At 37.6% G+C, this 26,956-nt stretch overlaps 1 protein-coding gene across 1 annotated transcript; it reads right to left on the bottom strand.

The window, feature by feature from the left end:
• Positions 1-303: 303 nt before the first annotated feature.
• mipepa (mitochondrial intermediate peptidase a) lies at positions 304-26,280 on the bottom strand. Its single transcript, XM_056262501.1, has 19 exons — positions 25,962-26,280; positions 25,696-25,869; positions 23,467-23,555; positions 23,283-23,369; positions 23,036-23,099; positions 21,566-21,748; positions 21,232-21,388; positions 20,953-21,001; positions 20,544-20,604; positions 20,318-20,370; positions 18,407-18,560; positions 18,227-18,304; positions 17,210-17,414; positions 16,992-17,101; positions 14,446-14,520; positions 14,030-14,146; positions 7,986-8,107; positions 7,346-7,419; positions 304-415 (listed from the first exon to the last, which is right to left on the bottom strand). The coding sequence occupies exons 1-19, from the start codon at positions 26,103-26,105 to the stop codon at positions 315-317; spliced, it is 2,097 nt and encodes a 698-aa protein (XP_056118476.1). The 5' UTR covers positions 26,106-26,280; the 3' UTR covers positions 304-314.
• Positions 26,281-26,956: the final 676 nt, after the last annotated feature.

Genomic DNA, 26,956 nt, shown 5'->3' with positions numbered 1-26,956 from the left:
TATAATTAAATGTAGTACCACCAATGTTGCATGATATGTAAATACTTCACAAATTACATTTTATTCTGCATTTCCTGCAAACTTTTTTCTTGAAACAAAATAGACATTCTTTCTGTATAATTTCGTGACAGGTTTTGTGAAATTCACTGGCATATATCCCACAATGCACAGTTGTGAGATCATTCAGTTTTGTTTTAATGAATTTCATCCCTCCTCAATACATTAAAACTGATTGTTTAGCCAGTAGTAAAGACTGATTACAGCAGGGAAGATAAAGAAGCACTGCTTAACTCATCACGAAACATGCTCATCCCTCAGCCCTCCGAGTCCATGATGAAGGTTTCAAAGTCAGGGTCTAGATCAGACACGAGGGCGTTGACAAAGTCCTCGATGGAGGGTCTTTTCTGCAACATGCCTGGACATGAAACAAGAGGGGCAAATTCCAGTTAAGTACACTCAGTTTTAGCAGCGCGATCTTCCTGCATTAATGACTTGTTTAGGTGAATGTTTACCATGTACTTTGCATTGAGTAATGTCAACTTCAAAGAAGCACTGTAAATCTGAGCAGCGTTTACTACGGCAGAAAAGCGGTAACTAAAAGTGCAGAGGTTTTATCTTCCCTGTGCTACATTATGACAATATCGTCTTCCACAGGTTGACACACTTCTGCCCTGCTCAGTGAACAGTGCAGCCAGTAACAGTGAGCCGTCCTGCTAAACTGTGCACACTCGATTTACAATTCCTCTCTGCTGGCGCTTTGAAGTCTGCTCATTTCCCCTTGTAGAGCTGCCAATGTAAATAGGCCCTCATCCCTTCCCCCTCTTTCCTGCACAGGTCACCTCTAAAACACACACACACACACACAAACACCAAGTCCACACTGCAAAAGGCTGCACTAAAATCTCATGCAACTCTGACCCTCAAATGAATAATTAATTAGTACTGTCAATATTTGTGATTCTGTACTAAATTATGAGATGATAATCTGAAATCTGGTCACAATCACAATATGGCTTTATTTGATTCAATTTTCTTCAGACTTATACACTGGATACAGATGTGTACGGAGCTCCTAAGGGAACATGGTGATGCAAAAAATTGGAGATGGAAAGACAAAATATATTTAAATGTTTTTGCATTCGCTTACAAAATGTGTGTTCTCTTGCAGAACTATTGTGTTCCCCTGAGAAATTCTACATTCCCTCACAATGGAATTGAGTTCCCTAAGAACATTTGCGTTCTTTTGCAAAAGTGTTTCATTGCCCCTAAAAACTGCGTTCTCTACAAAACATTTGCATTCCACTGAGAAACTTTAGGTTCCACTGCGAAACTTGCCGTTCTCTTCAAAACATTTGTTTCACAGAGAATATTAACATTCTCTTCAAAACATTTACGTTCCACTGCGAAACTTGCCGTTCTCTTCAAAACATTTGTTTCACAGAGAATTTTAAACATTCTCTTCAAAACATTTACGTTCCACTACGAAACTTTGCATTCTCTTCAAAACATGTGTTCCACCAAGAAACTTTGCGTTCCACCAAGAAACGTTGCGTTCTCTTCAAAACATTTGCGTTACACCGAGAAACTTTGCGTTCTCTTCAAAACATTTGCATTCCACCGAGAAACTTTGCGTTCTCTTCAAAACATTTGCGTTCCACCGAGAAACTTTGCGTTATCTTCAAAACATTTGCGGTACACCGAGAAACTTTGCGTTCTCTTCAAAACATTTGTTTCACAGAGAATATTAACATTCTCTTCAAAACATTTACGTTCCACCGAGAAACTTTGCGTTCTCTTCAAAACATTTGCGTTACACCGAGAAACTTTGCATTCTCTTCAAAACATTTGCGTTACACCGAGAAACTTTGCGTTCTCTTCAAAACATTTGCGTTCCACCGAGAAACTTTGCATTATCTTCAAAACATTTGCGTTACACCGAAAAACTTTGCGTTCTCTTCAAAACATTTGCGTTACACCGAGAAACTTTGCATTATCTTCAAAACATTTGCGTTCCACCGAGAAACTTTGCGTTCTCTTCAAAACATTTGCGTTCCACCGAGAAACTTTGCATTATCTTCAAAACATTTGCGTTCCACCGAGAAACTTTGCATTATCTTCAAAACATTTGCGTTCCACCGAGAAACTTTGCATTATCTTCAAAACATTTGCGTTCCACCGAGAAACTTTGCGTTATCTTCAAAACATTTGCGTTCCACCGAGAAACTTTGCATTATCTTCAAAACATTTGCGTTCCACCAAGAAACTTTGCATTATCTTCAAAACATTTGCGTTCCACCGAGAAACTTTGCGTTATCTTCAAAACATTTGCATTACACCGAGAAACTTTGCGTTCTCTTCAAAACATTTGCTTTCGACCGAGAAACTTTGCGTTATCTTCAAAACATTTACGTTCCACCGAGAAACTTTGCGTTATCTTCAAAAGATTTGTATTCCATTGACAAATGTTGCGTTTTCACACAAAACTTTTGCCTTCCACGAGAAAAACATTTGGTTCTCTCAAAAAACTGTTGCGTTCCCCCAAGAAACTTTGCATTCATTCACAAAAGTTTAGAAATATATATTTTTCTCCAACCTCATTTTATTTCAATGACAAACAGTTAGTGAACTTTTCCTTCAATTATTATTTATTTTTTCCATCATCTTGTCCCCTTTGGAGATTCCATAGACTTGTGATCTGGATTTGGTGGATTTTTAAGCACAAGATGAACTGGACATGACAGATAAAGAGAGACAAGTACTACTCCTAACTGTCCTCGTGTTGTTTCCAGCTGAATGCTACAGCCACAGATGCTGTTCAGAGAGCTAAAGATGTAACGGACTGTTCTTTAATCTCTGAATGGATCACACTAGGACTAGACGTCTCCAGCTTCAATGCCACTTTCTATAATGATGTTCATTTCCTGAGTTCACTCTAGAGGGGATTCAGACTACAAGCCTATCCAGACTCAGATTCTTTTTCCATTTCAAAACCAAAAATATACAAATTAAGACCCATATCCAGTGAGAATAAAGATATCAGATAAATGTGAAAGAATGAACTTCATATTCCTGATGTTAAAGAGTTGGGTTATATTATTTATTTTTTTCTGAGCTCTTACATGATCCAATCAAAATAAATTAGAGCAATTAAAATGTGTGAATGTTTGTGCGCAATCCTATAACTATCACTTCCAAGGCCGTATAAAGCCTTTTACTCTGTATAAAAAAAGATTGTTTCAACATTTCTTCAGCTTAGTTATTGTGTGTCTGTCTATATAGAACATATGCCAGTAAGTTATTTTTTAATGAATACTTTTATTCTGCATGGATTCATTAACTTGATCAAAAGTGACAGTAAGACATTTATAATGTTACAAAATAATTCTATTTCAAATAAATGCTGATCTTTTGAACTTTCGTTTCATTAAAGAGTCCTGAAAAAAATCTATTAAGTATAATAAGAAATGTTTATTGAGCACCAAATCAGCATATAAGAATAATTTCTGAAGAATCGTGTGACACTCAAGAAAAGAAAACTGTATATATATATATATATATATATATATATATATATATATTAAAAAATCATATACACACACACAATTTATTTTAAATATAAATAAATATATATACACTATATATTAAAAAACCCCAATGTTTAACCCTACCACGGAGGAATAATTTATATTTTTTCGTGGGAACATGATTACACGGTTAACAGGATCAAACATTTGCAGGGATGGATGGAGTAAAGTCACCATATTTATCAGCGCAGGTGCATTGTGTGTGTTTTATTATGAATCAAAGGTACTTTATGGTTCAAGATGCTCTGAACAATCCAGCTGTGTGTGCTTTGAAATGGAGGACAACCACAGAACGAATGTCCGACATGCCTTTTCAAACACCTTCCCTTCACAGAGAGCTTCATTCATCCATAGAGAACAAGAGGATGAGGAGGCTCTGTGTGATTGGTCAGAAGACTGGGATTGGAGGATGATGAAACTAAAGACACATCAAAGTGAGGCAGACTCATCTCTCCTCAATTAATCCCCATTTAAACGCTGTTCTTTGGCTCCTGTGCCGTACGCCACACCTTGAGGTTGTGCAGTTACGTGGGCACAGCGAGACATGGTGGAACATGACTCAGGTAGCGCTGGTTTGGGTTTCATACGAAAGAGGCAAGGGTTATCAAGAGGTCAAACGAGGACTTGACACAAGATACGATATGGAGTCTGAATTATGCAACCGAATCTCTTGAGTTGAATGTTTCGTTATGCGTTCCTAAGAGAGTTCCAGCAGTCCTGGTCTCCATGCGTACTGCTTAGACTCGGGTTGAGCAATGTTTAAAGACTAAGAAGATAATTACAGCCTCCCTCCCAGCAGATGAAGAGATTTTCTGGTTTCTCCACGGCTTTGACGTTCGTAACTATTTGAAACATGTTACGAGTTGAAAGCAATAAGCTCATGATCTACCTGAAGGCTGAAATTACTTCATCATTGACTCTGTAATTAAAACTGGAGGTCTCAAAGCTTTGTCAAAAAATAAAAAGAAAGCTCAAGTTTCATGGATGATGCCACTGTGCACATGAATAATGTGGCTTATAGTCTATATGAAAACGTTGGAAAACATATTGTTCACGTAAATATTATTTATAAGATACAGTGAGGTTCCAAATTCGACTTGCTTCCATTTAGCATTTCGCTAATTTTAATTTAGAGTAAAGTTGAAAAATAAACAAATGTCTTTAAAGAATAGTTAGCATTTGGTGCGTCTCTCTTTTGCTTCGAAGCCAGCAGCACTTGAGCTACATGAACAAAACCGGATGATCATGTTCTCCAGCATGATCTGAGATGATCCAAAGTGGACCTAGAGCTTTAAAAGAAGAAAGAACATCTGATCGTCTGTACAAAGTGTTTACATGTAGTCTTTGCCTTGGCGGGTCGGCACTGTTTTGGCAGCACAAGGACACAAGCCACTATATTTCCTTCACTCTCACAATCCGGTGTCTCTAAAGTTATTTATGAGATCTGCCCTTCTTTGTGATTGCATATTGATGTATAACAATGCAATGTGTACGTGGCTGTAAAGGCCAAAAACTATTTGAATTGAAACCCCATCAAAGAACATCTGAAAGTAAGGTGAACCCGACCTTCCTGTGATCCTGTATCTAAAACTCATGCATGTCACCATCTGTGTGCTACAGCGCTACAACATATCCCAGCGCAGGTGCTCGACTGTGCTATTGTTCTTTCAGTCTGTCCTTCGGCACTAAAATAGAGGTCCCTGGGAAAGCTGAGGGCCATGAAAGCCGCCTCTGTGCCGCCCATGGCTGGAGAACACAAGGCTTCAGTCAGCATGGCCGTCAGTCCGTCACTTTCCTCTCTCTGCTATGCCATCTAATCCAGCCTGGACTTTTCAGCACCAGAGGCCTGGGATCCGGCCAGCGAGGAGCCCGGCAGATAAAAACAGCCCGGGCTACAGGCTCTCTCTAGGGTGGCTCTTGTTCCACTGCGATCCGGCACAGAGGAAGGGGGGCGGGGGCGAACTGAGGAGGCCCCCTCTGAACAGGACCGTTAATAATGAAAAATACATGTGGTTAAGGAATCGGAAAATAAGCAATGTTATTTTTATGTTGTAAATTAATTAACAACTAATATTATAAATATATTATTTTAATTTATAAAAAATGTGAATTAAAAAAAAAAGAAGATTGTTATGTGGAAATGTATATTATGGTAATTCCAACATGATGTGAACCAGTGTTATTTTAGTATCATTGCGATACTATTATAGTTTTTATTAATATTTTGAATCAGTTTTTATTTCAATATTTTCCATTTTCATTTCAGTTTTGTTGTGGTTTTGTTATTTTAATAGTTTAAAAAAAATGTCTATATAGTATTTATTAATTTTTTTTCTTTAAAATTGAGTTATATAAAATGCATGGTGAGTTTAAATAAATAAAATAAATAAAGCTTTATGTGACCAACAAATACATTTTTTAATAAAAGGTTTATTTTTGATATAAGATTCTAAAACTAAATCTGGATCCTCACTTTATTAAAAATCTTTTCATAAGAACCAACCAAAAAGTAAAGAGTCCTAGTAGAGTTAAAATCATCACAGTCCAACAAAATATGCGTCAGAGACACTGGACTTATTAATTCCTTACTAATTTTAGTCTTTAATGAGCTATAATGAGCGGTTACAACAACCCAACCGCTTTAATGAGCGGTTGGGTTGCGGAGAGTTTGGGTTGCGGAGAGTTGTGAGATTATGGTTTTCTAACACCTACTCCCGTGTAATGGAAATCATTATGAACATCAGCTATGCTAATTATTTCCCATCTGCCTTTCTGCTGTTATCTCGGGACGCTTGTCCCGAGAAAAATGGCGTTCGTAGGCTCCAGTTTGGTATCCTGCCTCTCACGGGGATTTCGGATGCCTCAACGCCTGTGATGAGAAGACCAACGCCTGTGAAGAGACGACTCAACGCCTGCGAAGAGACGACTCAACGCCGGCGATATGTTATCCCCTAAATATTACATGATTAACTAAATGTATTTTTTCCAGGTACTCTCTGATATGCACTTACTGTAAAGCTTCTTTAAAACCCTATGATTGTTAGCCAGAGGAGAACTGGCCCCTGACTAGCCTGGGTTCTCCCAAGGTTTTTTTCTCCATCCAATCTGATGGAGTTTTGGTTCCTTGCCACTGTCGCCTTGCTTTTGGCTTGCTTAGTTGGGGATATTTAATATTCAACAATATTATTGAACTGTGTTGTACTACTTTCATGTTATCACTGTGAAGCTGCTTTGATGCAATCTGTATTGTGAAAAGCGCTATATAAATAAATGTGACTTGACTTGACTTGACTATACTCTTTTGTAAACAAGCTTTTTAAGAAATGGATGACGTAAATATTTTTTAATAAAAGTCAAATCTTACGGATTTGTAACTGTAAAACCATCAAAGTCCATAAAAATGTGCTCCAGAGATATTGGACTCTGGCATAAGGGGCATCATACAGATATTGATAATTAATTTGGTGCTCACATGGGGCAATACCAGGGCTGGGAAACTTGTCATCTAGTAGAGATCCTGCTATTCTGTTATTACAGTGGTATATTCAACATAATCTGTTCTTGTCTGCTATTATTAAGTGTAATGACATTTTGACATTAAGGGGACGATTTCTTCATAATTAACATGCACAGAATAATTATTCACTATAACACGAGAAACATGAGGTCAGTTTGGATGTCGACTCTATAAGGGACACAGAAATAGCAGTGACTGAACTAACTCTGTGTTCATTGTCTCAGGTGCAGACTTCTTTTCTTACCTTCCACCATCAGCATGGGTTCCTTCGCTCCTCCATGAGCCAGCATCTCTCTACGGTAACGTTCTCCGGTTTCCCTGCAACAACGTGAGCAGACAGAGGTTTACTTCACACTACCAGCATGCTTCCCACAATCCAAGCCCATAAACCCTTATGTTCCCTCTAACTGCCAGACATGTCCAAAACTGTCCAAACAAAAGGAAGTGCTAAAGAACAAACCCACAGTGGAGTAGTTAAGATATCCTGGTATTTTAAAAGACCCCATGAAATGAAAACAGGAGTTTTGTGGTTTACAGTCTGCGCCTGTTAACTTTAAGGCCATCTTTATGTTAGTGCACTCTTACATGTTAACACATTCATCACACATTTGACACATTTCACGAAATCAAATTTAATGATTTTCATGCTTACATACACTTTTTTTAATGGGATATATGGTTCCATGTAACCCTATGCTTTTCCAAAAAAACAAAAACAAATTGAACTTTCATTGAAAGGTTCTTTAAGGAATCAAAAATGGTTCTTCTATGACATCACTGCAAAAACGACTTTTTGGAACCTTTATTTTTTTGTAAAACTTTAGAGTAAAAAAACAAAACAGTGGCAATACAAGGGCGATTTAACTAATGCATTCTTCACAAACCTGTTGAGGGGGTCTTTATTGAAACACTGCTTCCACACCATGGAGGCCACGGCCCGTGACATCAGATACGAGTAGTACTTCGCCCCATAGCCGATGAGATGACTGAACCTCAGCTGCCAGGCCTGCAGAGACAGATGCAGGTGAACTAATCACAAGCTGCCGTAGGAATATTCCTGTTACATCTCTGTAAACGCTTGCCAAGTTATTTCTTAACCTGGAAACATGCTGATGCTAACACTCAATATCTGACCCAGTTAAATGGAAGAGTCAAGTTAAGGTATTGCCACACAATGCCCCCAGGACCATATTCATCACTAAATATTTACATTCTTAGAGCACAAATGGCACAAAGCCTTCTTCCATGGCTACTTTACTCTGAGGCAAATTAAAGACAGTGATAATGTTTTGGGTGGGAGCAAGGTGGGGAAGTATTTGGCCATAAAAACACAGGCTAGATTTGTGTTGAAAGAGCTCAGTAGTTCAAACGCATCGCTCAGGGATGGAGGCGTGCTTAGACACCCGCTGTTACCATTATCCCTGCAGGAAATGAACCGAGCTCACTACGCTTGATATGGCAGTGAATACAGGGGCAACAATCCTGTTGGTATATGATAAAATCGGTTTATAGCTACAGCTAATCTAAAATAGCTGGGTTCAAAAAGTCAACAAGGAGGATGATCAGACTGTAACTGCTATTATGAATATGTTAGCCTTACTGTTATCAATAAGCTAGTGTGCTCCAAAACAATGACAAAATTCACATTTAGAAAATATAAGCATTCAAAACTTCATCTCTCACTTCTGCCAATTATGAATTAATGATTTTGATGACATCACTCTGCACTTCAGCTCCTCATCAGATTTTCTGTCCAATAAAATACTCTTTAGAATCTAAAGCGTCCCGGCCTCTACATTATAAATAGACGCTTAAGCTGCGGCTGATATTAGTCACTTGTTCACACATTTACTATTTTCTACATGGTAAATAGCACATAGTGCACTTGCACTATATAGGCCAGGGATAGGTAACGATTCAGACAGTGTATATGCTTTCCATTGTGGCGAATGAAGTCTGGTTTCACGCTAGAGTCACATGAACCACCGCAGCATACACACAGTCTGCTTCAATCCAGAGACACAAGAGCATATGCTCTAGTCGGGATCATATGTGCGAGTCGGCGCAGACCAGAAACGGATCGGACCCATCTGAATTCTGCACAGAATTCTATATTTAAAGCGATATGGAGGAGATTAGAAGGAAACTGCGGCTTTAGCGAGCTCATCGGCTCTGGCCGAGCTGTCTGTGATATAAACAAAACGCTATTGGCTATTTTTAAAGAAAAGGGGAGGAGCTGCTTGATATGTCCCGCCCTGTCTTCCTGTTTTAGTGGAAATTACATCAACACATTGAATAATGCTGCGGGTTTCAAGGAACTTAAGGTACTGTTGTACAAGGCACTTTTGTTCAGTGGGTCTCACGGTGTCTTGACACTGCCGTGGTACTCATGCAGGATACACATACCTGAATTTGTCCCGACTGCCCAAAACCCTGTGACTCTCTACTGTATCTGACAAATAAAACCAAACAAAACTAAATACCAAGAAACAAACAAAACAAAAAATCCACACCAACAAACCAAAAAAACAAGAAACAAACCAAACCAGGAGGAGAAAAAAAAAAGAAAACAAGAAAAAAACAAAAGAAAAACAAACAGACCTAGAAACAAAAAAAAAACAATACAAAAACAATATAAGAAACCAAGCAACAAACAAAACAATATAAGAAACCAAGAAACAAACAAAACAAAAATCCAAACCAAGAAAACAAACAAACAAAAACCCACAACAAGCTAAACAAACCAAAAACAAAACAAGCAGCAAACCAAAAAATAAACAAAACAACAAACTAAGAAACAAACAAAAATCCCAAACAAGAAAAACAGAACAAAAACCAAACAAGAAACCCAGCAAGAACAAAAAAACAAACAAACAAACCAAGAAACCCAGCAACAAAAAAACAACGAAAACAAACAAACCAAAAAACAAAATAATTCAAAACCAAGAAACAAACAAAACAACAAAAAGCAACAAACAAAGCATAAACCAAGCAACAAACAAAACAAAGTAGGCTTTATACCATAGACGACCTTCCTCTCCTATCACAGGGCCCGGGGCAATATTAGGCACATTAGGCTTATTCATTAGGCCTATCCGCTAAATACATGATTCATTTCACAGTGTTACAACCTCCTGAACATAGGAATCTTACAGATACACGTGTTATATAACTATATGCTTTTGTAGTTGGCACATAATAAAAGCATTGCTATCATGCTACAGAATATTAAGGACTCCACAAAGACATCTGGCTATAATGATTAGTAAGGGACATGCTGGACAGTCTGTTCTTACGCAGAATGTGTGTGTGTGTGTGTAAGTGTTTCACTGCGAGGTTGATGAAGACAGCCAGGGTTGTGTAAACAGCACTATGAGAGACACATTATGGTTGAGGAAGGTGAAACTGCTGTAGAACACAGACTTAAGCCCCAGAGTATCAGCAAGAAGACATATCCCATATGGCCTCTAATGACTTCAGTAAGCCCAAACGCACTCCTGCAGAGATGTAAAATCTGAAAGCTAAACATTAGCGAAACAGAACAGCTACTTGACTATCAACACTTGCCTAAAATCTGTATTGGGTTATGGAAATATTTTCACTGCAAATGGGTTCTGTCAGGCTGCAGGCCACCAGATACTTCAAAATCTACATTTATAAGAATGTCACATTTACAGTACTTTGCATAAAGGCCTTGAGCTAATAAAATCGAACCAACTTGAACACGGTAATACCGGACGTGTACCCTCTTTGCATCCCATCATGTATCTCAGCGGCCAGAGGAATGTGACACTGTGTGTGAATGTTGCCAAATATTAGCAACAGGACAAGAACCTCCATCTGGTCCATGTTTCTAACAGCTGACATTATCTTCCAGAACACTATTAATGCCCTAGTAAACCGAAATCAACATCGGCAAAAGTTAAACAACTGTAAATACGGCTCTCTCTGCGAGTCATTAACCATCTCCATCATTTGCCACAATCTTTATTAATGGTCAAGCATCACTTTTATAACTCATTTTAGGGTTAGTGATTTGAACAAACCTCAGTAATAAATCTTTAGTGCCTAAGTCGTCCCTTGCAATTTGTGGTATGATAGCTCAAATTTTACAGCTCGTTGAGGTGTGCTATTTTTGTTAAGCAATAAGACTTAAATTTCCCCCTGGTGGACAATAAAATGGGCAAACTAAATCCTGAAATTAAACAAAAGCTGTTCTTTTGACCTTTATATTTATCAAAAAGCCCTGAAAAAAGTTTCCACAAAAGTATCAGGCAGCACAACATCTGTTTTCAACATTGATAATTATCAATAGCAGCATATCGGCATATTAGAATGATTTCTGAAGGATCATGTGACACTGCTTTCACATCAAAGAGATAATATCTGACATTACTGTATTTTTGTTCAAATAAATGCCGTCTTGGTGAACATAAGAGACTTCTTTTAAAACCTTTTTAAAAAATCTTACTAACCGCAAACTTTTGAAGAGTAGTGTGTACGTTGTAGGTGGGAACACTAAAATGTTCCTATGTGTGTAACGGAAAAGTTTGTTCGGGCCAAAACTTTGTCAGGTAAAAATCAAATTTTATATCCTTACTGCAACAATATAATTTGTCAAAACAGCTGTGATACTTCAATAGAGTTGCATGCCGAGGGTTTTACAGCCATATGTGGCCTGAGAAAAGCTTTCATTTGTCCTTTAATAGTCAATAAAACATGCATCCTACAGGAATGAAAGACACACGCATACTATTAGCTGCGTTCCCGTGAGGCAGTAATAACGGATAAGAAGGGGGAAGCTGGGTGATTTAGACGATGGTAAAGACATTACGGCTGAAGCAATTAAAGAGAGAAGGGAATATTTAGAGTTGGGGGGAGGCCTGATTCCCAGTGGCTCCACATAATTACAGGCCAGGATGAACGGTTTATGAAGGCCATTCCAAAATAAAATATGTGTTTTAGATCGCTCCAGCTCTCAGGCGGCCATCTCTACAGCTGTCGAAGAGCTAAGAAAAGCAATTCAAACTATGTTTTCCCTTCCAAATAGACTCTTGAAAGAAGAGTTTCAAATATTTCCCCCAGGGAGCGCTTCTTCAAAGTATATCTCTGCTTTGTTATTGCAAAAAAAGGGCCCCGAAAAGGGCCGGAGACCGGAGAAAAGCATTTTAATCCTTTAACCGTGCAGTGTCTGTGTGGAAAACCACAGGGCAGGAAAGCGGCCAAAACTGAACTACCTTGGTGTGTTGATCTGTTTTTGTACTTCAGAAGGGGAGTATAAGATGTTATTAAGGATTAGTCAAGGAACGATACCCAAACATTCATTAACTTCAATAACGCCAATGGATCACTTCATTTCAGGGCAACAGACCACCTACATTTGAGAGATGTGCTTTTTGTGCAGCAATGATTTCTAGGAGGCATTAAATAAATCATTCAAAGTTATCCTTAACCTGGTTTTGAAAATAGTTTTTTTTTTGCCAGTTCTACTTAATGGGTTGGCAGAAAAAAGCAGAAAATGGTGGCTTCAACATTTAAAATTTATGTCAACATTTATGTCTTTTGACATTCAAAACAAATAGAGTATTTTATAACATTGGTAAAAAAATACACATTGCACCCATTATATTTTGTAATAGTGTTGTCAAAAATATCGATATTTCGATAAATATCGATACTAAAATATCTGAACGGTCCCAATACTAATTTCCCGAAGTATCGATACTAGCCGAGCAGTCACTTTCACTTCTCTCAAAAGGCGCGTTTACAAACACCACACGTGACGCACTCGTCTCATTCGCTCTGGTTAAATAGCAAAAGTGAAGTGAATGGAAAGATGGCGAGGGCGGCGCCCCCGCGACCGGCTTTGGTTGATTGATAAAGAACACCACGAGCGGGCATGTCGGAGAATAGCGCGGACACGCGTAAAAAACACACCGCGAGCGGGCATGTCGGAGTCGGAGAATAGCGTGGACACGAGCTATACACCGCGAGCGGGCATGTCGGAGAATAGCGCGGACACGCGAGCGGGTTGCTGGCACCCAACAGATTGTTTGACTATCAATAATCCCTCACATCACTCATTTTTTAAAATTATTGTATAGGAGAAAACAGACTTAAGGAACAGGCTCCAGGGGTAGGCTACTATTTAGCAGCATATGCTCAGCATCAGGGGTGTTTGTTGTTTGGACAGACCTGCCCCCACTGCTAAAAAAAAAACACTGTAACTCTTCTCATTTGAACTTTTCTGAAACATTAACCAAGATGGCCTAGTATTGTTGTTGATAAGAGTCTGTGTTGTCTCGTTTTAATTCTTAAAGTTAACATAATCTGACTGAGGAATCTTAGACAAGTAAATATTGTAACTGTGGTCAAATGTAAATTAACTGGTGCCTATTTAACTTTATTCAAAAAGTATTATTTATTCTGCAATTTTCCTTCATTAGCTATTATCATCAATTTGATTACACAGATATTAATTAAACTAAACAGCTAGACAATGGCATCTCTAAATTCAATAATGACATGCCTTTAACTGAAAATTGAATGTTTAATCTTATTATTATACATTACTGACTCTCTATCCTCCAATTTGATACTGTTAAGTGCTTTTTTGTTACAGTATATTTTAATCTTTGATAACAGTAGGTAATAAAAATACATCATGTTAGCTCTGGTCCAATTAAAAAATATAAACAAATAGAACTCAGGACATTTTTGTTCGTGTAAAATATACCTCATTGTCATGTTCTAGACTTGTTATATTTAGCTTTAAATTAAAAAAATACCCCCTTAATATTGTGGCAGTTTTTTCTCCGTGGTATCGAAAATGGTATCGAATATCGATATTTTTCAAGGTATCGTATCGAAGTTAGAAATTCTAGTATCGTGACAACACTATTTTGTAATTCAAATGAAACACACTTACAGTCTTGGTGACATATGGCAGGCCATAATACTTCTTCTGCATGTCTATCATGATATCTGTTGTTGATCGATTTTGTGGTTTTCCATGATAAACTTGATCCAGGATTGCATAGAAAACCTAAAGAGAAACATTTATAGAAATGTTGTGTTCAGATACCAAACCATTTATGAAAATGTTGCATTATATATAGTCAATATTAGATTTATATCTAGTATTTTTTCCAATTAAAAATATTTTTTATTAAACAAAATTATTACCTAAATGATTTCAAATGAATAAAATTCATTAAAACATTTTTTTTTATGCCTGATTTCACCATCTACATTGGAGCTTCACTGATTACCACATTAGTTATGGGCCATAATAAAAGGTTATGTTCAAAATCTTTCTCGTTGTTGAATGAGAAGATCTGGTACCTGAAGTTGAGTGTCAGCTGCACCACAGACCTTCTTGGACTCACAAAGACGGGCCACCATGCTCTGCGGCAAAGGCTATGAGAAAAAAAAGAAGAAGAAAAAAACATTTTCACCCAGTAATTTTTTTAGATGACTTGGGAGTTGTATTTACTACTTTTATGGTGCTTTTGCCTCCTGTTTATAACAAGAACCATAAATTCTTATTTATTGTAGTTGCATGGAAAAGAGCGACCAGCTAAGAATTTAAAGGAGTCCTATTATGCTCATTTACAAGTTCAGAATTTTATTTATTGAGTCTACTAGAATGTGTTTACATCATTTAATGTTCAAAAAACTAATTTTCTTAAAGGTGCCCTAGAATGTGAAATTGAATTTATGTTAGCATAGTTAAATAACAAGAGTTCAGTACATCCGTCCTTCGGATGAGACGTTAAACCGAGGTCCTGACTCTCTGTGGTCACAAAAAATCCCAGGATGTCTTTCGAAAGAGTAGGGGTGTAACCCCGGCATCCTGGCCAAATTTGCCCAGTGGCCTCTGTCCATCATGGCCTCCTAATCATCCCCATATATATACCAATTGGCTTCATCACTCTGTCTCCTCTCCACCAGTAAGCTGGTGTGTGGTGGGCGTTCTGGCGCAATATGGCTGCCGTCGCATCATCCAGGTGGATGCTGCACATTGGTGGTGGTTGAGGAGATCCCCCCTTCTATGTGAAGCGCTTTGAGTGTCCAGAAAAGCGCTATATAAATGTGATGAATTATTATTATTATTATTACATGGACATGACATACAGTGAGTCTCAAACACCATTGTTTTCTCTGAAGAAACAACGAAGAAACAATGGGTTAATTTTATTTTCTCTGGAAATTTCCAAACATTTCACCGAGTGTTTCCTCAACTTGGGCCAATACAGAGCTGGCCTCGGATCGAGCTACCAAGCAACACTTTCTGATGTGTAATTGTTCAAGTTCAGACAGGTAATCTTTCTCTCAAAATCGTTCAATACTGTTTATGCATCAGTAAGTCAAGCCAGTGACTAAAATATCAACTTCACATCGTTTCTTTTAGTAGGATGAAAATAATCGTATTTAAATTGTGAACAAATTATATACAGAAAGCGATCAAAGAACAATCTTTCCACACAGCGCGAGTTTATCTGGACACTTGCCAAACTCGTTATGAAATCAATGACGCACGTTACTGCACAACGAAGCTCTTACTGTATTTACATCATCGTGTTTGCATTGGTGAAAGCATTAGAGAGAGTGCAGAAAATGCTTTGCAATGATAAGATCTTCATTCTCGCGATCAACACTGTCATCTGCTCAATGCTCATCACGGCAACATTTTATGTGATGCGAATAGATCTAAATACTTTAAAAACATCTCACGATTCGTTAATCTCGATAGCTGTTATAGTAAAAACGTATAATAGCAGTTGTAAAAGTATTCGAGAGAGTTTCACATCACATGCAATGCGTACTAGCTATTTCATATGCAAGCATGTCAGCCAATCACAGCAGTGGCCGCGGTTACACTGAATCCCACAGCAGACACGCCCCTTCAAACAGAGTGTTCAAATCAGAGGCTAAAAGCAGGCTAGGAAAAATGCCATTTATTTCTAAATTATGATTATTTTTGATCTAAAAAACATACTAACATTATAAGGGCAACCCAGGAAACATTATAAAATAAAAATAAAAAACATTCTAGGGCACCTTTAAAAATAAATGTTGTTGCAGCACCTGTTTTCACCCTCTGTCTGAAATCTCTGTTTAAGTTTTCGGGTTCTTTAAAACCAGCCTTCTGAAAAGCAGAGCTTGCTCTGACTGGTCAGCCGGCCCCAGACTGTTGTGATTTTTCTACCGCTTAGAGCGTGTCGAAAGTCTTCTAACGCCCCTTACCATAACCGGTGAGTATCCACCAGAGAGGGTTCCTGAGGCGCTGTAAACGCTACACAAACTATGGCACCAGTCTTGCCATATCACTTCAAGACAGAGTCCGATAACGATAGTCAAGATGAACAAGCTGATCAACCCAAACCACCTTCAATGGCACGACTTGTGCAGGATCTTTCACAGTGGTAATTATTTATTTTTATACCTCTCTTACATTTCAAATGTGATGTAAACTGCTAAGTAATAGTGCGAAAAATACATTTTAACCACTTGTTTCCTAAGTTCATCTGTCTAAGGAAGGCTAAAAAAGGGAGTTTAGATTCGGGGAGGAGAAACACCATCTCTTGGACAAGACACACCCTAACTAAACTCAACCTCGTCCCCTTTCTTACGTATGCCTTGAACAGAAAATTATTTAAATTAGGAATTGCGAATATTGTGATGTGTACGTTCCCTGAACAAAAACAAAGACTACATTCGAGGCATTTCAGAAACAGTACTTACTGATATAGAGAATAACTTCCTTTGGAGTGGACTTTGTGCTTTGCAGACCTTTTTCATGCTCAAATAGCAACAGTACACAAACATAATAGGACCCCTTTAAAATGATTTTTGAAATAATGACCAACATGAAAATTGCAGTGTACCTGTCCAGTCTGGTAGTGGCGAGCGAACTGACTGATCACGCGATAATCTGTGGCAAAGTATTCCATGAGAATAGAGGGCACCTCTGCGAAATCAGTGGCACATCGGGTTCCTGAAGAGAGAAACAAGGTCACCATGATCATTCTGCTCTGAGGAAGTTGCAAAAGCTGAACGCCACAAATGTGAACAAACTTAGATTTCTGTAGTGATCATCCCGTACCCGTCACGTGTTGGTAGCGGGTACGTCCCAGCATGGAGTGCATGGCATGGCCCATCTCATGGAAGAGATTTTCCATCATGCCCGGGCTGAGCAACGTGGGAGCGGACTGTGTGGGGTGGGGCAGGTTTAGCATCAGGACCACCATTGGCAGCTGATACTGGCCATCATCCAGCCGCCTCCCGCCACGAATGGTAAAGTGGCAGTCCTGAGCGGGACACAAACAAGCTGGACTAATCAATACTGATTGGCTGAGCATCAAAAAACCATCAACTTTGGTTGTTGAATAAATCAGCAAACATTTGTTCCTGAATGAATCGCTTGAGTGAATAATTCAATGACTCCCTCATGATTTTTTCATTAATGAATCAATTTTATATGAATTGCTTGAGTGAATGATTCAATCTCTGCATCAGAAATCACATAGTGTAGAGTAGGTAGTAGGTACTACATTTGGTTTGAAACTTACTTCGCAACAATTAAAAAATACGTTCTGTATATGAATGTGTGTCGTATGCATGAAAATCGGATGTCTGGAATGCCTGAGCTGAAGTCTGTCGTCAGAATGATCTGGTATAATAACCTCCCAGAAGTATCTCACATGATTGCGTTCTCAAACCCCAGGCATTCAATGCAAGAGTGTGTTTCGTCTGCACACTGAAGAGTCATTTATGATGTAGGAAAAATTCCCTGATTGCAGCTACGTCCATTTTTATTATAGATATTTTTCACCAATTTCCCATGAGGTGACGATTGTTCTCTTGTTACTGTTTTTCTGAAACTGTATAGCAGGGAAGAATTCAATTTCAAATTCAGTGAGTGACTCACTCATAAAGACACTTACTCACTTGTTGCCACCTACTGGTGTAATGATGTAACTGAATATCAGTATGAATCACCACTCAGCCAATCACATTTGAGGATTGGAACTTATTGTTGTATAATATTGTATAACAGATACTAATTTGAGATGGACGAGCTAAGGACAACAAGCGTAGATGGCTTATCTGAGTTCTTTACCTGGTAAGGTTTCTCAGGTCTGTAGAAGAAGTCACAGTAGATATATCCTAGCAGTCCCTCTGTTTCATGCACCACAGCCTGAGGGAACCGTTAAAAATGGCAAGTGACATTCAAAAAAAGCCCGTTTTTAAATTTTAAGCCCGTTGGGTAAGATAATCAAGCACAGAAGCATGATCTCACCAGCTTGCGCACATCTTCGCTCCAGACCTCCCCCACACTGGGCTGCTCAGCCAGCAGTGATACACCATACAGCTGTGTGAAAAGACCATTCAGACCTTCCATACACGCTCCCAGCGAGAAGTATGGACTGTACAGGCTTGGCTCGATGTTGAATCTGTGGAGACAAAACATAAACATGCCATGTTATTAAAGGCTGAATGTCCATTTCACATGTTTTTCTCACAAAAACCACAGACTACAAAAGAGAAATTACAAAAGAATGTAAAAAGAAATGTCTTTTTCTTCTTATTATTAATGTTGAACAGTTGTTTTTCTCGATTGCTAACACACTATAACTGATTCAGTTGGCCTACTTTCTACCACATTCATTCAGTTCTCAAAACAAAGACACATTTCTCAAAATGTTTTTCACATTTCACCTGTTTTCACACACATTCCAATTTTCTGCAAAACACTACACAGAAATACACAGGTTTAACCATGTTCTCATTCAGAAAACACAAACACATAATATAATTAACTCAATCATCACAGTGTGAACTCAAATAGCACACATTTATGCTTGAATGAACATTACGTAGCAAAACTGATGACACACCAATCACAATCTCGGGATAATATAAATAGGAGCACAGGTGATTGTGCTTTAGAAAATGCATCTTACCAATGGAGAAGAATCATCTACAGGGTTTTTATGCTACTTACACATACAGTATAATTACAACAGTACTTTAATTTCACTATTCTTTGTACAGTAAACTAGTAGCACGGTGTACACCCTCAAACTCAAATTTAGGTCCCACTTTATATTAAGTGGCTTTAAGTACTATGTTCTTACATTGAAATTAATAATTTGATACAATGGACTTAGTGTACATACATGTTTTTACATTGTACTTATATTTTGAAAATGCCTCCATGTAATTACAGGTGTAATTAATTTATGCAATTACGTTTGTAATTACACTGTTGACCCTTCCCTTACACCTTAACCCAATGGTTCCCAAACCTGTCCTGGCGACCCACCAACACTGCACGTTTTCTTTGTCTCCCTAATCAAACACACCTGATTCAACTCATTAGCTCATTAACCCATGTGATAATGAGCTGATGAGTTAAATCAGGTGTGTTTGATTAGGGAGACAAAGAAAACGTGCAGTGTTGGTGGGTCGCCAGGACAGGTTTGGGAACCACTGCTTAACCCACCCTTAAACCGCCCCATACCACCACACCTGTCCCTAACTGTACCCGTTGTTCACACCTCAATAGCAGCAAAAATACAACCTGAACACAATAAGTACATGCATCTTATTTTATTTTAAATTTTACTTATTTTTCGATGTAAGTACATAGTACTTAAAGCCACTTAATATGAAGTGGGACCCAAATTTATTTGTAGTCTTTTGTCAGAACACCACGAAACTGCTGTAGTCCTCTATTGTAAAGAAATTTGGCCAAATGTGCAGAGGATGCTGATTTTTTTTATTTATTACTGTACTGTAATTGACAGTATACTGTATTGTGTTGCATATTGAGTTCACAATCAATTCTTTGGTATTTGGCTTTTCTAGTGCCTTTCATTATCACTTTACTGTAGTGTAATTTTTCCTAAAGCTCATTGTTGTTTTTTACTGTACCTGCACTCTTTCATTTACGTTGTATACTGTAATGGACGATGATCTGAAAAAGTATTTGCAAGAGGTTTTTGTAACTGTTTTGAATTGACCTCACTAGTTTTCAGAAAAGTAGTCTGTATATTTGTTAGGTTTTGTGTGTCATCTGAGGTCAAAGTTTGACAAAAGAGAATGTTTTTGACTAACATATTTTAATGTTTGACAGTAGTGTATTATTTTAGGAGGAAATTCTAAGATGTAAGAAAATTAAATTCCGCCTCAAGCTCAGATCTCTTACCTTTCTGCACGTATCACACCACTGAAGTACGGATGATCCCACGGCATTACTTCCTACAAAGGAAGATTTCTTCTGTCATACTCTTGCATAGAACAATGAACTATTTCTCACTTAAACAAACTTGCAGTTTGTAAAATTGTATATTTCGAAAATTTTACAAGATGATACAATATGATAGCAGATGATAAGAAAATCCAAATATCAGAGATAATTGAGCAGTGCTTACAGAATTTTTGGGGTTGAGTTTTGTCTTCATATCCCTCATCATTTCAAAATCCCTTTCAGTCCTAAAGTTTACAGAAATATCATTTGTTTATATTATATAACACATATAAACATTATAAAAATTATATACTATACATACATATACAAATTAAAAATATGTATCAATACACATGCATGCAACCAATACAATACACCATAGTGTCTTCATTATATGTTGCTCATATAATGCTGTTGACAGTGACACCTAGTGGCACATACTTGCAAAGACAACGACAATACTGTAATTAATAGATAAATTAGGTTTAATCTTTCTTTTAAAAATCCGACAGTAACTTTTGCACATAATATATTAATTATTATGCATCTGTGGCTTAATGCAACTGACAAATTTTGAAGAGAGCAAACTCAACCTGTCTGAGAGCTTGTCTGTGATCTGCTGTAAGAAGCTCATAACTGCCTCTGTAGAGAAACAGACCGTGTCATAAACATGTATTCCAATAATATACATAACATTAAACATAATATAACTATTATACTATGTATTAAAAAAATAAACATGAAGTTTGATAAGCAGTGTGTTTAGAAATAATCATTATTCTTGCAGTTCTGCTAATGGTACAGAAATTACACACTTCAAGTGTAAAGGGAATATACTGTATATGAATACATTTTCCAAATAAGTCTTCTACCTGGGCTTTTGGCCATGGTTCCCTTTAATGCTCTGTGCGCATAAGATTCATAACCAACCAAGCAAGCCAGTTTATCTCTACAGGCCAGCAGTTCCTCAAGTATGTGCATCGCATTTGCGTTCGGGAAGAGGAAAACTTTATACGCAACTTCCCTGACCTGAAAAAAATGTGCACAGACAAAAACAAAACAAAACACTAGTTACACCACAACAAAGCCACCTGAGGGTCTAAAGGAAAAATGACAATATTATAAGAGTTTGTAACTATTTCAATCAATATGTATATGTATATGTATACAACATCAAAACAGTTTGTACTAAGGAAAGTGATGTACCAGATCATCAGGTGCGTCCGCATGCAGGCCGCTGATCTGAACGTGCTCTCCGTCTTTACTGAAGTGCTGGTGAATGTGTTCAGGAAGAGCTCTCTTCTCGATTCTGTTGGGCATGTGGCAGCTCATGAGAAACTGATTGCTCAGATCCAGCAGCTTCACATTCAAGTTCACAGCATCTTTCCTCTGTGAAATAGGGAGTATATAATAGTAATAGTAATCATATAAATCTGAGAGGTGCATAGCAGTGCCAGTGTCTTACACACAAATGCATTTTACCGTCCAGTATAGTTGTCATGGTACCAAAACTTCAGTAGCCGGTACCAATACCAGTCGAATTTGCAGTTCTCTGTACCAATTTTGGTACCAGAGCAAAAACTGTTGAATTAAGTACTTAAAAAAATATTGTCTCCTCCAGTCAATCATCGCAGTTTCCGATTCAATCACGCATTTAAATACGGTTATCAATCCAGAATGTGTAATAAACAGAAAGCAAGAGAGCCTACCTTTATAATCAATAAGTCTGTCAATCTCTAAAGCACAAGCTCACTGAATTCTGCACTCACTGTCTCGGTCTTAACTGTACAATGAATCTCTTTTTGACATCGTGTTTACAGTTTGTTGGTTATAGCGAAAGGATGTGTTAGTGTGCGCACAATGTGTGAACTTGCATTGATTGAACAAAACTAAATCTTTTCAGCGGTGTTTGTTAAGCGGATTCTTGCTGACAAGTGGCTCTGATTGGCCATTTCGTTCACACGCTCAACAGATATGATTGTGATTGGCTACAATGCTCAACGCTTGTAAACACACTAGTGGGTACCGAATATACCCTGTACCGATAGGTTTGACAACCCTACTGTCCAGTAAAGTGAGATTAGAGCTGCACAATCCTGGATAAACTTTTTTTTTTTTTTTTTTACTGAACAAAATAACATATTTAATTAATTTTGAATTAATTATTATTATTTAAAAAAATAAATCTCTTGAATGAATGATTCAGTGACAAATTTGAATTTTTACCAGTCACTTGTCGCCACTTACTGGTGTAACAATGTAATTGATACAATATTAATTTAGTCAAGATACTATCAAAAGGTGATGTCTCAGTTTTGACATCAGGGTTTATATCCGAACTATAAACTTTTATCCCAGTACTTCTGTGATCCTCTGAATTATTGTAAGACAGAAATAATGATACTGTGTTGTTGAAGGCTGTTTGTGAAGCTGTTTCATACTAAACATGATAACTGCTCTCTCTGAGTCAGCGGCAGTGCAAAAGCAGATTTGAATGTTCACTGAGATCTAGTCCATCAAGTCAAAGGTTTAATAGACATGGCTGAAACATTGTCATTTAGGAATAAGATCACAGGGTGTTTGAATCGAGATCGCAATCTTTTTAATTATTAATTGTGCAGCTCTAACTGAGATGAGTCAAAAAAAGTATAATTAATAATAAAAAAAAAATCCAACCTTTTTTTTATCCAGATGGATTCCACTTATTTCAAAGTCAAACATGAACAGTTCAGCCACTCTTCTGCATCAATAAAACAATATAGTAAATTTTAAAAAAGTACTTTTTTTAAACAAAGAAAACACAGTAACACCACAAACTTGCATTAATGAAGTAAACAAGATCAATTTGATTGGAATTTCATGTTGACTTTGAACATATGCTTGGACATTTATCATACAATAAAACAGAAGATCTGATTTATACCTTGTTTCTGGGTCCAGTTTGGCAAAAATCTCTTTGTTATCCAACAGGTCCTTTAAGCTCTTACACAATTCAACATTGGTATTGAGTCTGTAGGACAAAATAAAAACCATAAATATCGCTGTCAATAATAAAATATATATATATATATATATATATATATATATGGATATAAATCCAGGCCCACCTCTCCACCATAGTGCCAATGTTTATGCAAGTCCTCTCTGCAGCCTCACGATAAGACGGGTCGGGATGTGCCACTTTAATAAAGTCTGCCTACAAAAAAATTTATAATAATATTTATGAGATGTATTTTTAATATATAAATATTTTTTTATTCCAATATATTTAAAATGTAATTTATTTCTGTGATGTCAAAGCTGAATTTTCAGCATCATTACTTCAGTCTTCAGTGTCACATGATTCTTCAGAAATCATTCTAATATGATGATTTGCTGCTCAAGATTATCAATTTGCTGCTATTATTATTATCAATTTTGAAAACAGTTTACTACGGTGGCCGAGAGAGCTCAACGCCCTGCAACTGAAGAAAACACATGCAAATAGAAAAACACCCGCAAATTAAGAAAACATCTTCATCAGATTTACAACACATGTGCTCCAAATACTCACAACACAACCAAATACAGAAACGCAGTGCAAATATTACAGAACACAACGGAAATGTTTTCAGGGAACCCCAATAAGTGACGAACCCGGGTGGGACGTGCTTATAGCTCAAAGTCTACTTTTTTTTTTTTTACTTACTTTTTTTGGAAAACATACAGAGATGACATGTCTATGACATATACACTCACCGGCCACTTTATTAGGTACCCCATGCTAGTAACGGGTTGGACCCCCTTTTGCCTTCAGAACTGCCTCAATTCTTCGTGGCATAGATTCAACAAGGTGCTGGAAGCATTCCTCAGGGAGTTTGGTCCATATTGACATGATGGCATCACACAGTTGCCGCAGATTTGTCGGCTGCACATCCATGATGCGAATCTCCCGTTCCACCACATCCCAAAGATGCTCTATTGGGTTGAGATCTGGTGACTGTGGAGGCCATTTTAGTACAGTGAACTCATTGTCATGTTCAAGAAACCAATTTGAAATGATTAGAGCTTTGTGACATGGTGGAAGTAGCCATCAGAGGATGGGTACATGGTGGCCATAAAGGGATGGACATGGTCAGAAACAATGCTCAGGTAGGCCGTGGCATTTAAACGATGCCCAATTGGCACTAAGGGGCCTTAAGTGTGCCAGGAAAACATCCCCCACACCATTACACCACCAGCACCAGCCTGCACAGTGGTAACAAGGCATGATGGTTCCATGTTCTCATTCTGTTTACGCCAAATTCTGACTCTAACATCTGAATGTCTCAACAGAAATCGAGACTCATCAGACCAGGCAACATTTTTCCAGTCTTCAACTGTTCAATTTTGGTGAGCTCTTGCAAATTGTAGCCTCTTTTTCCTATTTGTAGTGGAGATGAGTGGTACCCGGTGGAGTCTTCTGCTGTTGTAGCCCATCCGCCTCAAGGTTGTGCGTGTTGTGGCTTCACAAATGCTTTGCTGCATACCTCGGTTGTAACGAGTGGTTATTTCAGTCACTGTTGCCCTTCTATCAGCTCGAACCAGTCTGGCCATTCTCCTCTGACCTCTGGCATCAACAAGGCATTTCCGCCCACAGAACTGCCGCTCACTGGATGTTTTTTCTTTTTCGGACCATTCTCTGTAAACCCTAGAGATGGTTGTGCGTGAAAATCCCAGTAGATTAGCAGTTTCTGAAATACTCAGAGCAGCCCTTCTGGCACCAACAATCATGCCACGTTCAAAGTCACTCAAATCACCTTTCTTCCCCATACTGATGCTCGGTTTGAACTGCAGGAGATTGTCTTGACCATGTCTACATACCTAAATGCACTGAGTTGCCGCCATGTGATTGGCTGCTTAGAAATTAAGTGTTAACGAGCAGTTGGACAGGTGTACCTAATAAAGTGGCCGGTGAGTGTAATTTTGTATGCGTTTTCTTCAGTTGCAGCGCGTTGAGCTCTCTCGGCCACTGTAGTTTACATTGCACAACATTTTTGTGAAAACAGTGATACACTACCATTTAAAGATTAAAAAAAAAGACATTAATAGTTTCATTCCACACGGATACAATAAATTGATCAAAAGTGACAATACATACATTTATAATGTTAAAAAAGATTTCTATTTCACATGAATGCTGTTCTTTTGAAATTTATATTCATCAAACGATGCTGGGGGAACAAGTACCACAGTTTCCACACACACACACAAAAAATCTCCATTTTAATTGTGACAGAAACTTCACCTGAGGAGAGTAGTATGCTAAAGTTCTCATTTGTCATCTTCTATTATTATTAGCATTTAAACTTGTTTACCATGTCTGCCACTCTGCATAGGCTGTCTGACAGTTTGTCAAATATCTCCACAGTCTGGACTCCAGGGGGGCAGAGGCAGGCTTTCTCCACCAGCTGCTCTGTCTCCTGCAGGGCTCTGTCCTGGACCACCTCAAAACCCTCAACAGAGCCGAGCTCTGGGACACCAAACAACCCCTGTCTCACACACACACACATTCAGTTAGTGCGTTACGATATTAAAGGTCAATCAAACAGAAATTAAAATTAAACATAGATACAGAGCGTACCACATTTTGTTGGTAGAGCTCTAGTCTCCTGTGGACTTTAGCATTGAAAGCGGCTCCTACAGGGGACCAGGTGGTGACTGTCCTACAGACACGCGCTGCTGTCCCGCGCCAGAGCAAACACAGCAGCGGTCTGTACGCGGACATTACTGATGACAGTCAACATGCGACTCTACAACCACACTCAATTCACTCTTCACAGCCAGAACAACCGACAACTGAACTGACTAGATTAAACAACCCCAACAAACGGAAACCACTGCAGTTGGTTTTGAAATGCTCCTTCCAATGACAGTGAGCAGCACTTTGATATTACAGAGGCACTTTCGACACGTAAATGAATTCGTGAGAATTTCTAAAATCATATTTTACTATTTAAGAACGTTAAAATCAGCTTTTTTTATGAATACAGCTGTGGTCTGATTATTTACAAGAGATATCCAAAGATATTACAGTGAGTTTAAACAGCAAGGGGAAATTAAGCGAATCATCTCTGGTATTTCAAAATAAAAGTTCAAACATTATCTGAACATAATAAGCTCCTGAATATATGACTTAGCAACAGTTTATTATAATGATTGTAAATAATAATAGTAATAATAACAATAATTGTTATTATTGTTTATTATGATGTTTATTATATTGTTTATTTTTTATTATTATTATTTCACATAATTGAAAACATCAATTTGAACATTTAGATTTAAAAAAGAGAGACTAGCAGTAATTGTAATAATATACAGTATATTAATACTATATATATATATATATATATATATATATATAATTATTATTATTATTACTACTAGTTTCTCTTTCTATATATATATATATATATATATATATATATAATTATTAATTATTTATAGTTGATAATAATCTATCTATCTATCTATCTATCTATCTATCTATCTATCTATCTATCTATCTATCTATCTATCTATCTATCTATCTATCTATCTATCTATCTATCTATCTATCTATCTATCTATCTGCTA

This window comes from Rhinichthys klamathensis, unplaced genomic scaffold (genome assembly GCF_029890125.1).
Source record: "Rhinichthys klamathensis goyatoka isolate OS25496 unplaced genomic scaffold, OSU_Roscu_1.1 h1tg000192l_1, whole genome shotgun sequence".
Lineage (NCBI taxonomy): Eukaryota > Metazoa > Chordata > Actinopteri > Cypriniformes > Leuciscidae > Rhinichthys > Rhinichthys klamathensis.
The sequence above is the reverse complement of the archived record's forward strand: the minus strand, read 5'-3'. Positions and strand labels throughout refer to the sequence as shown.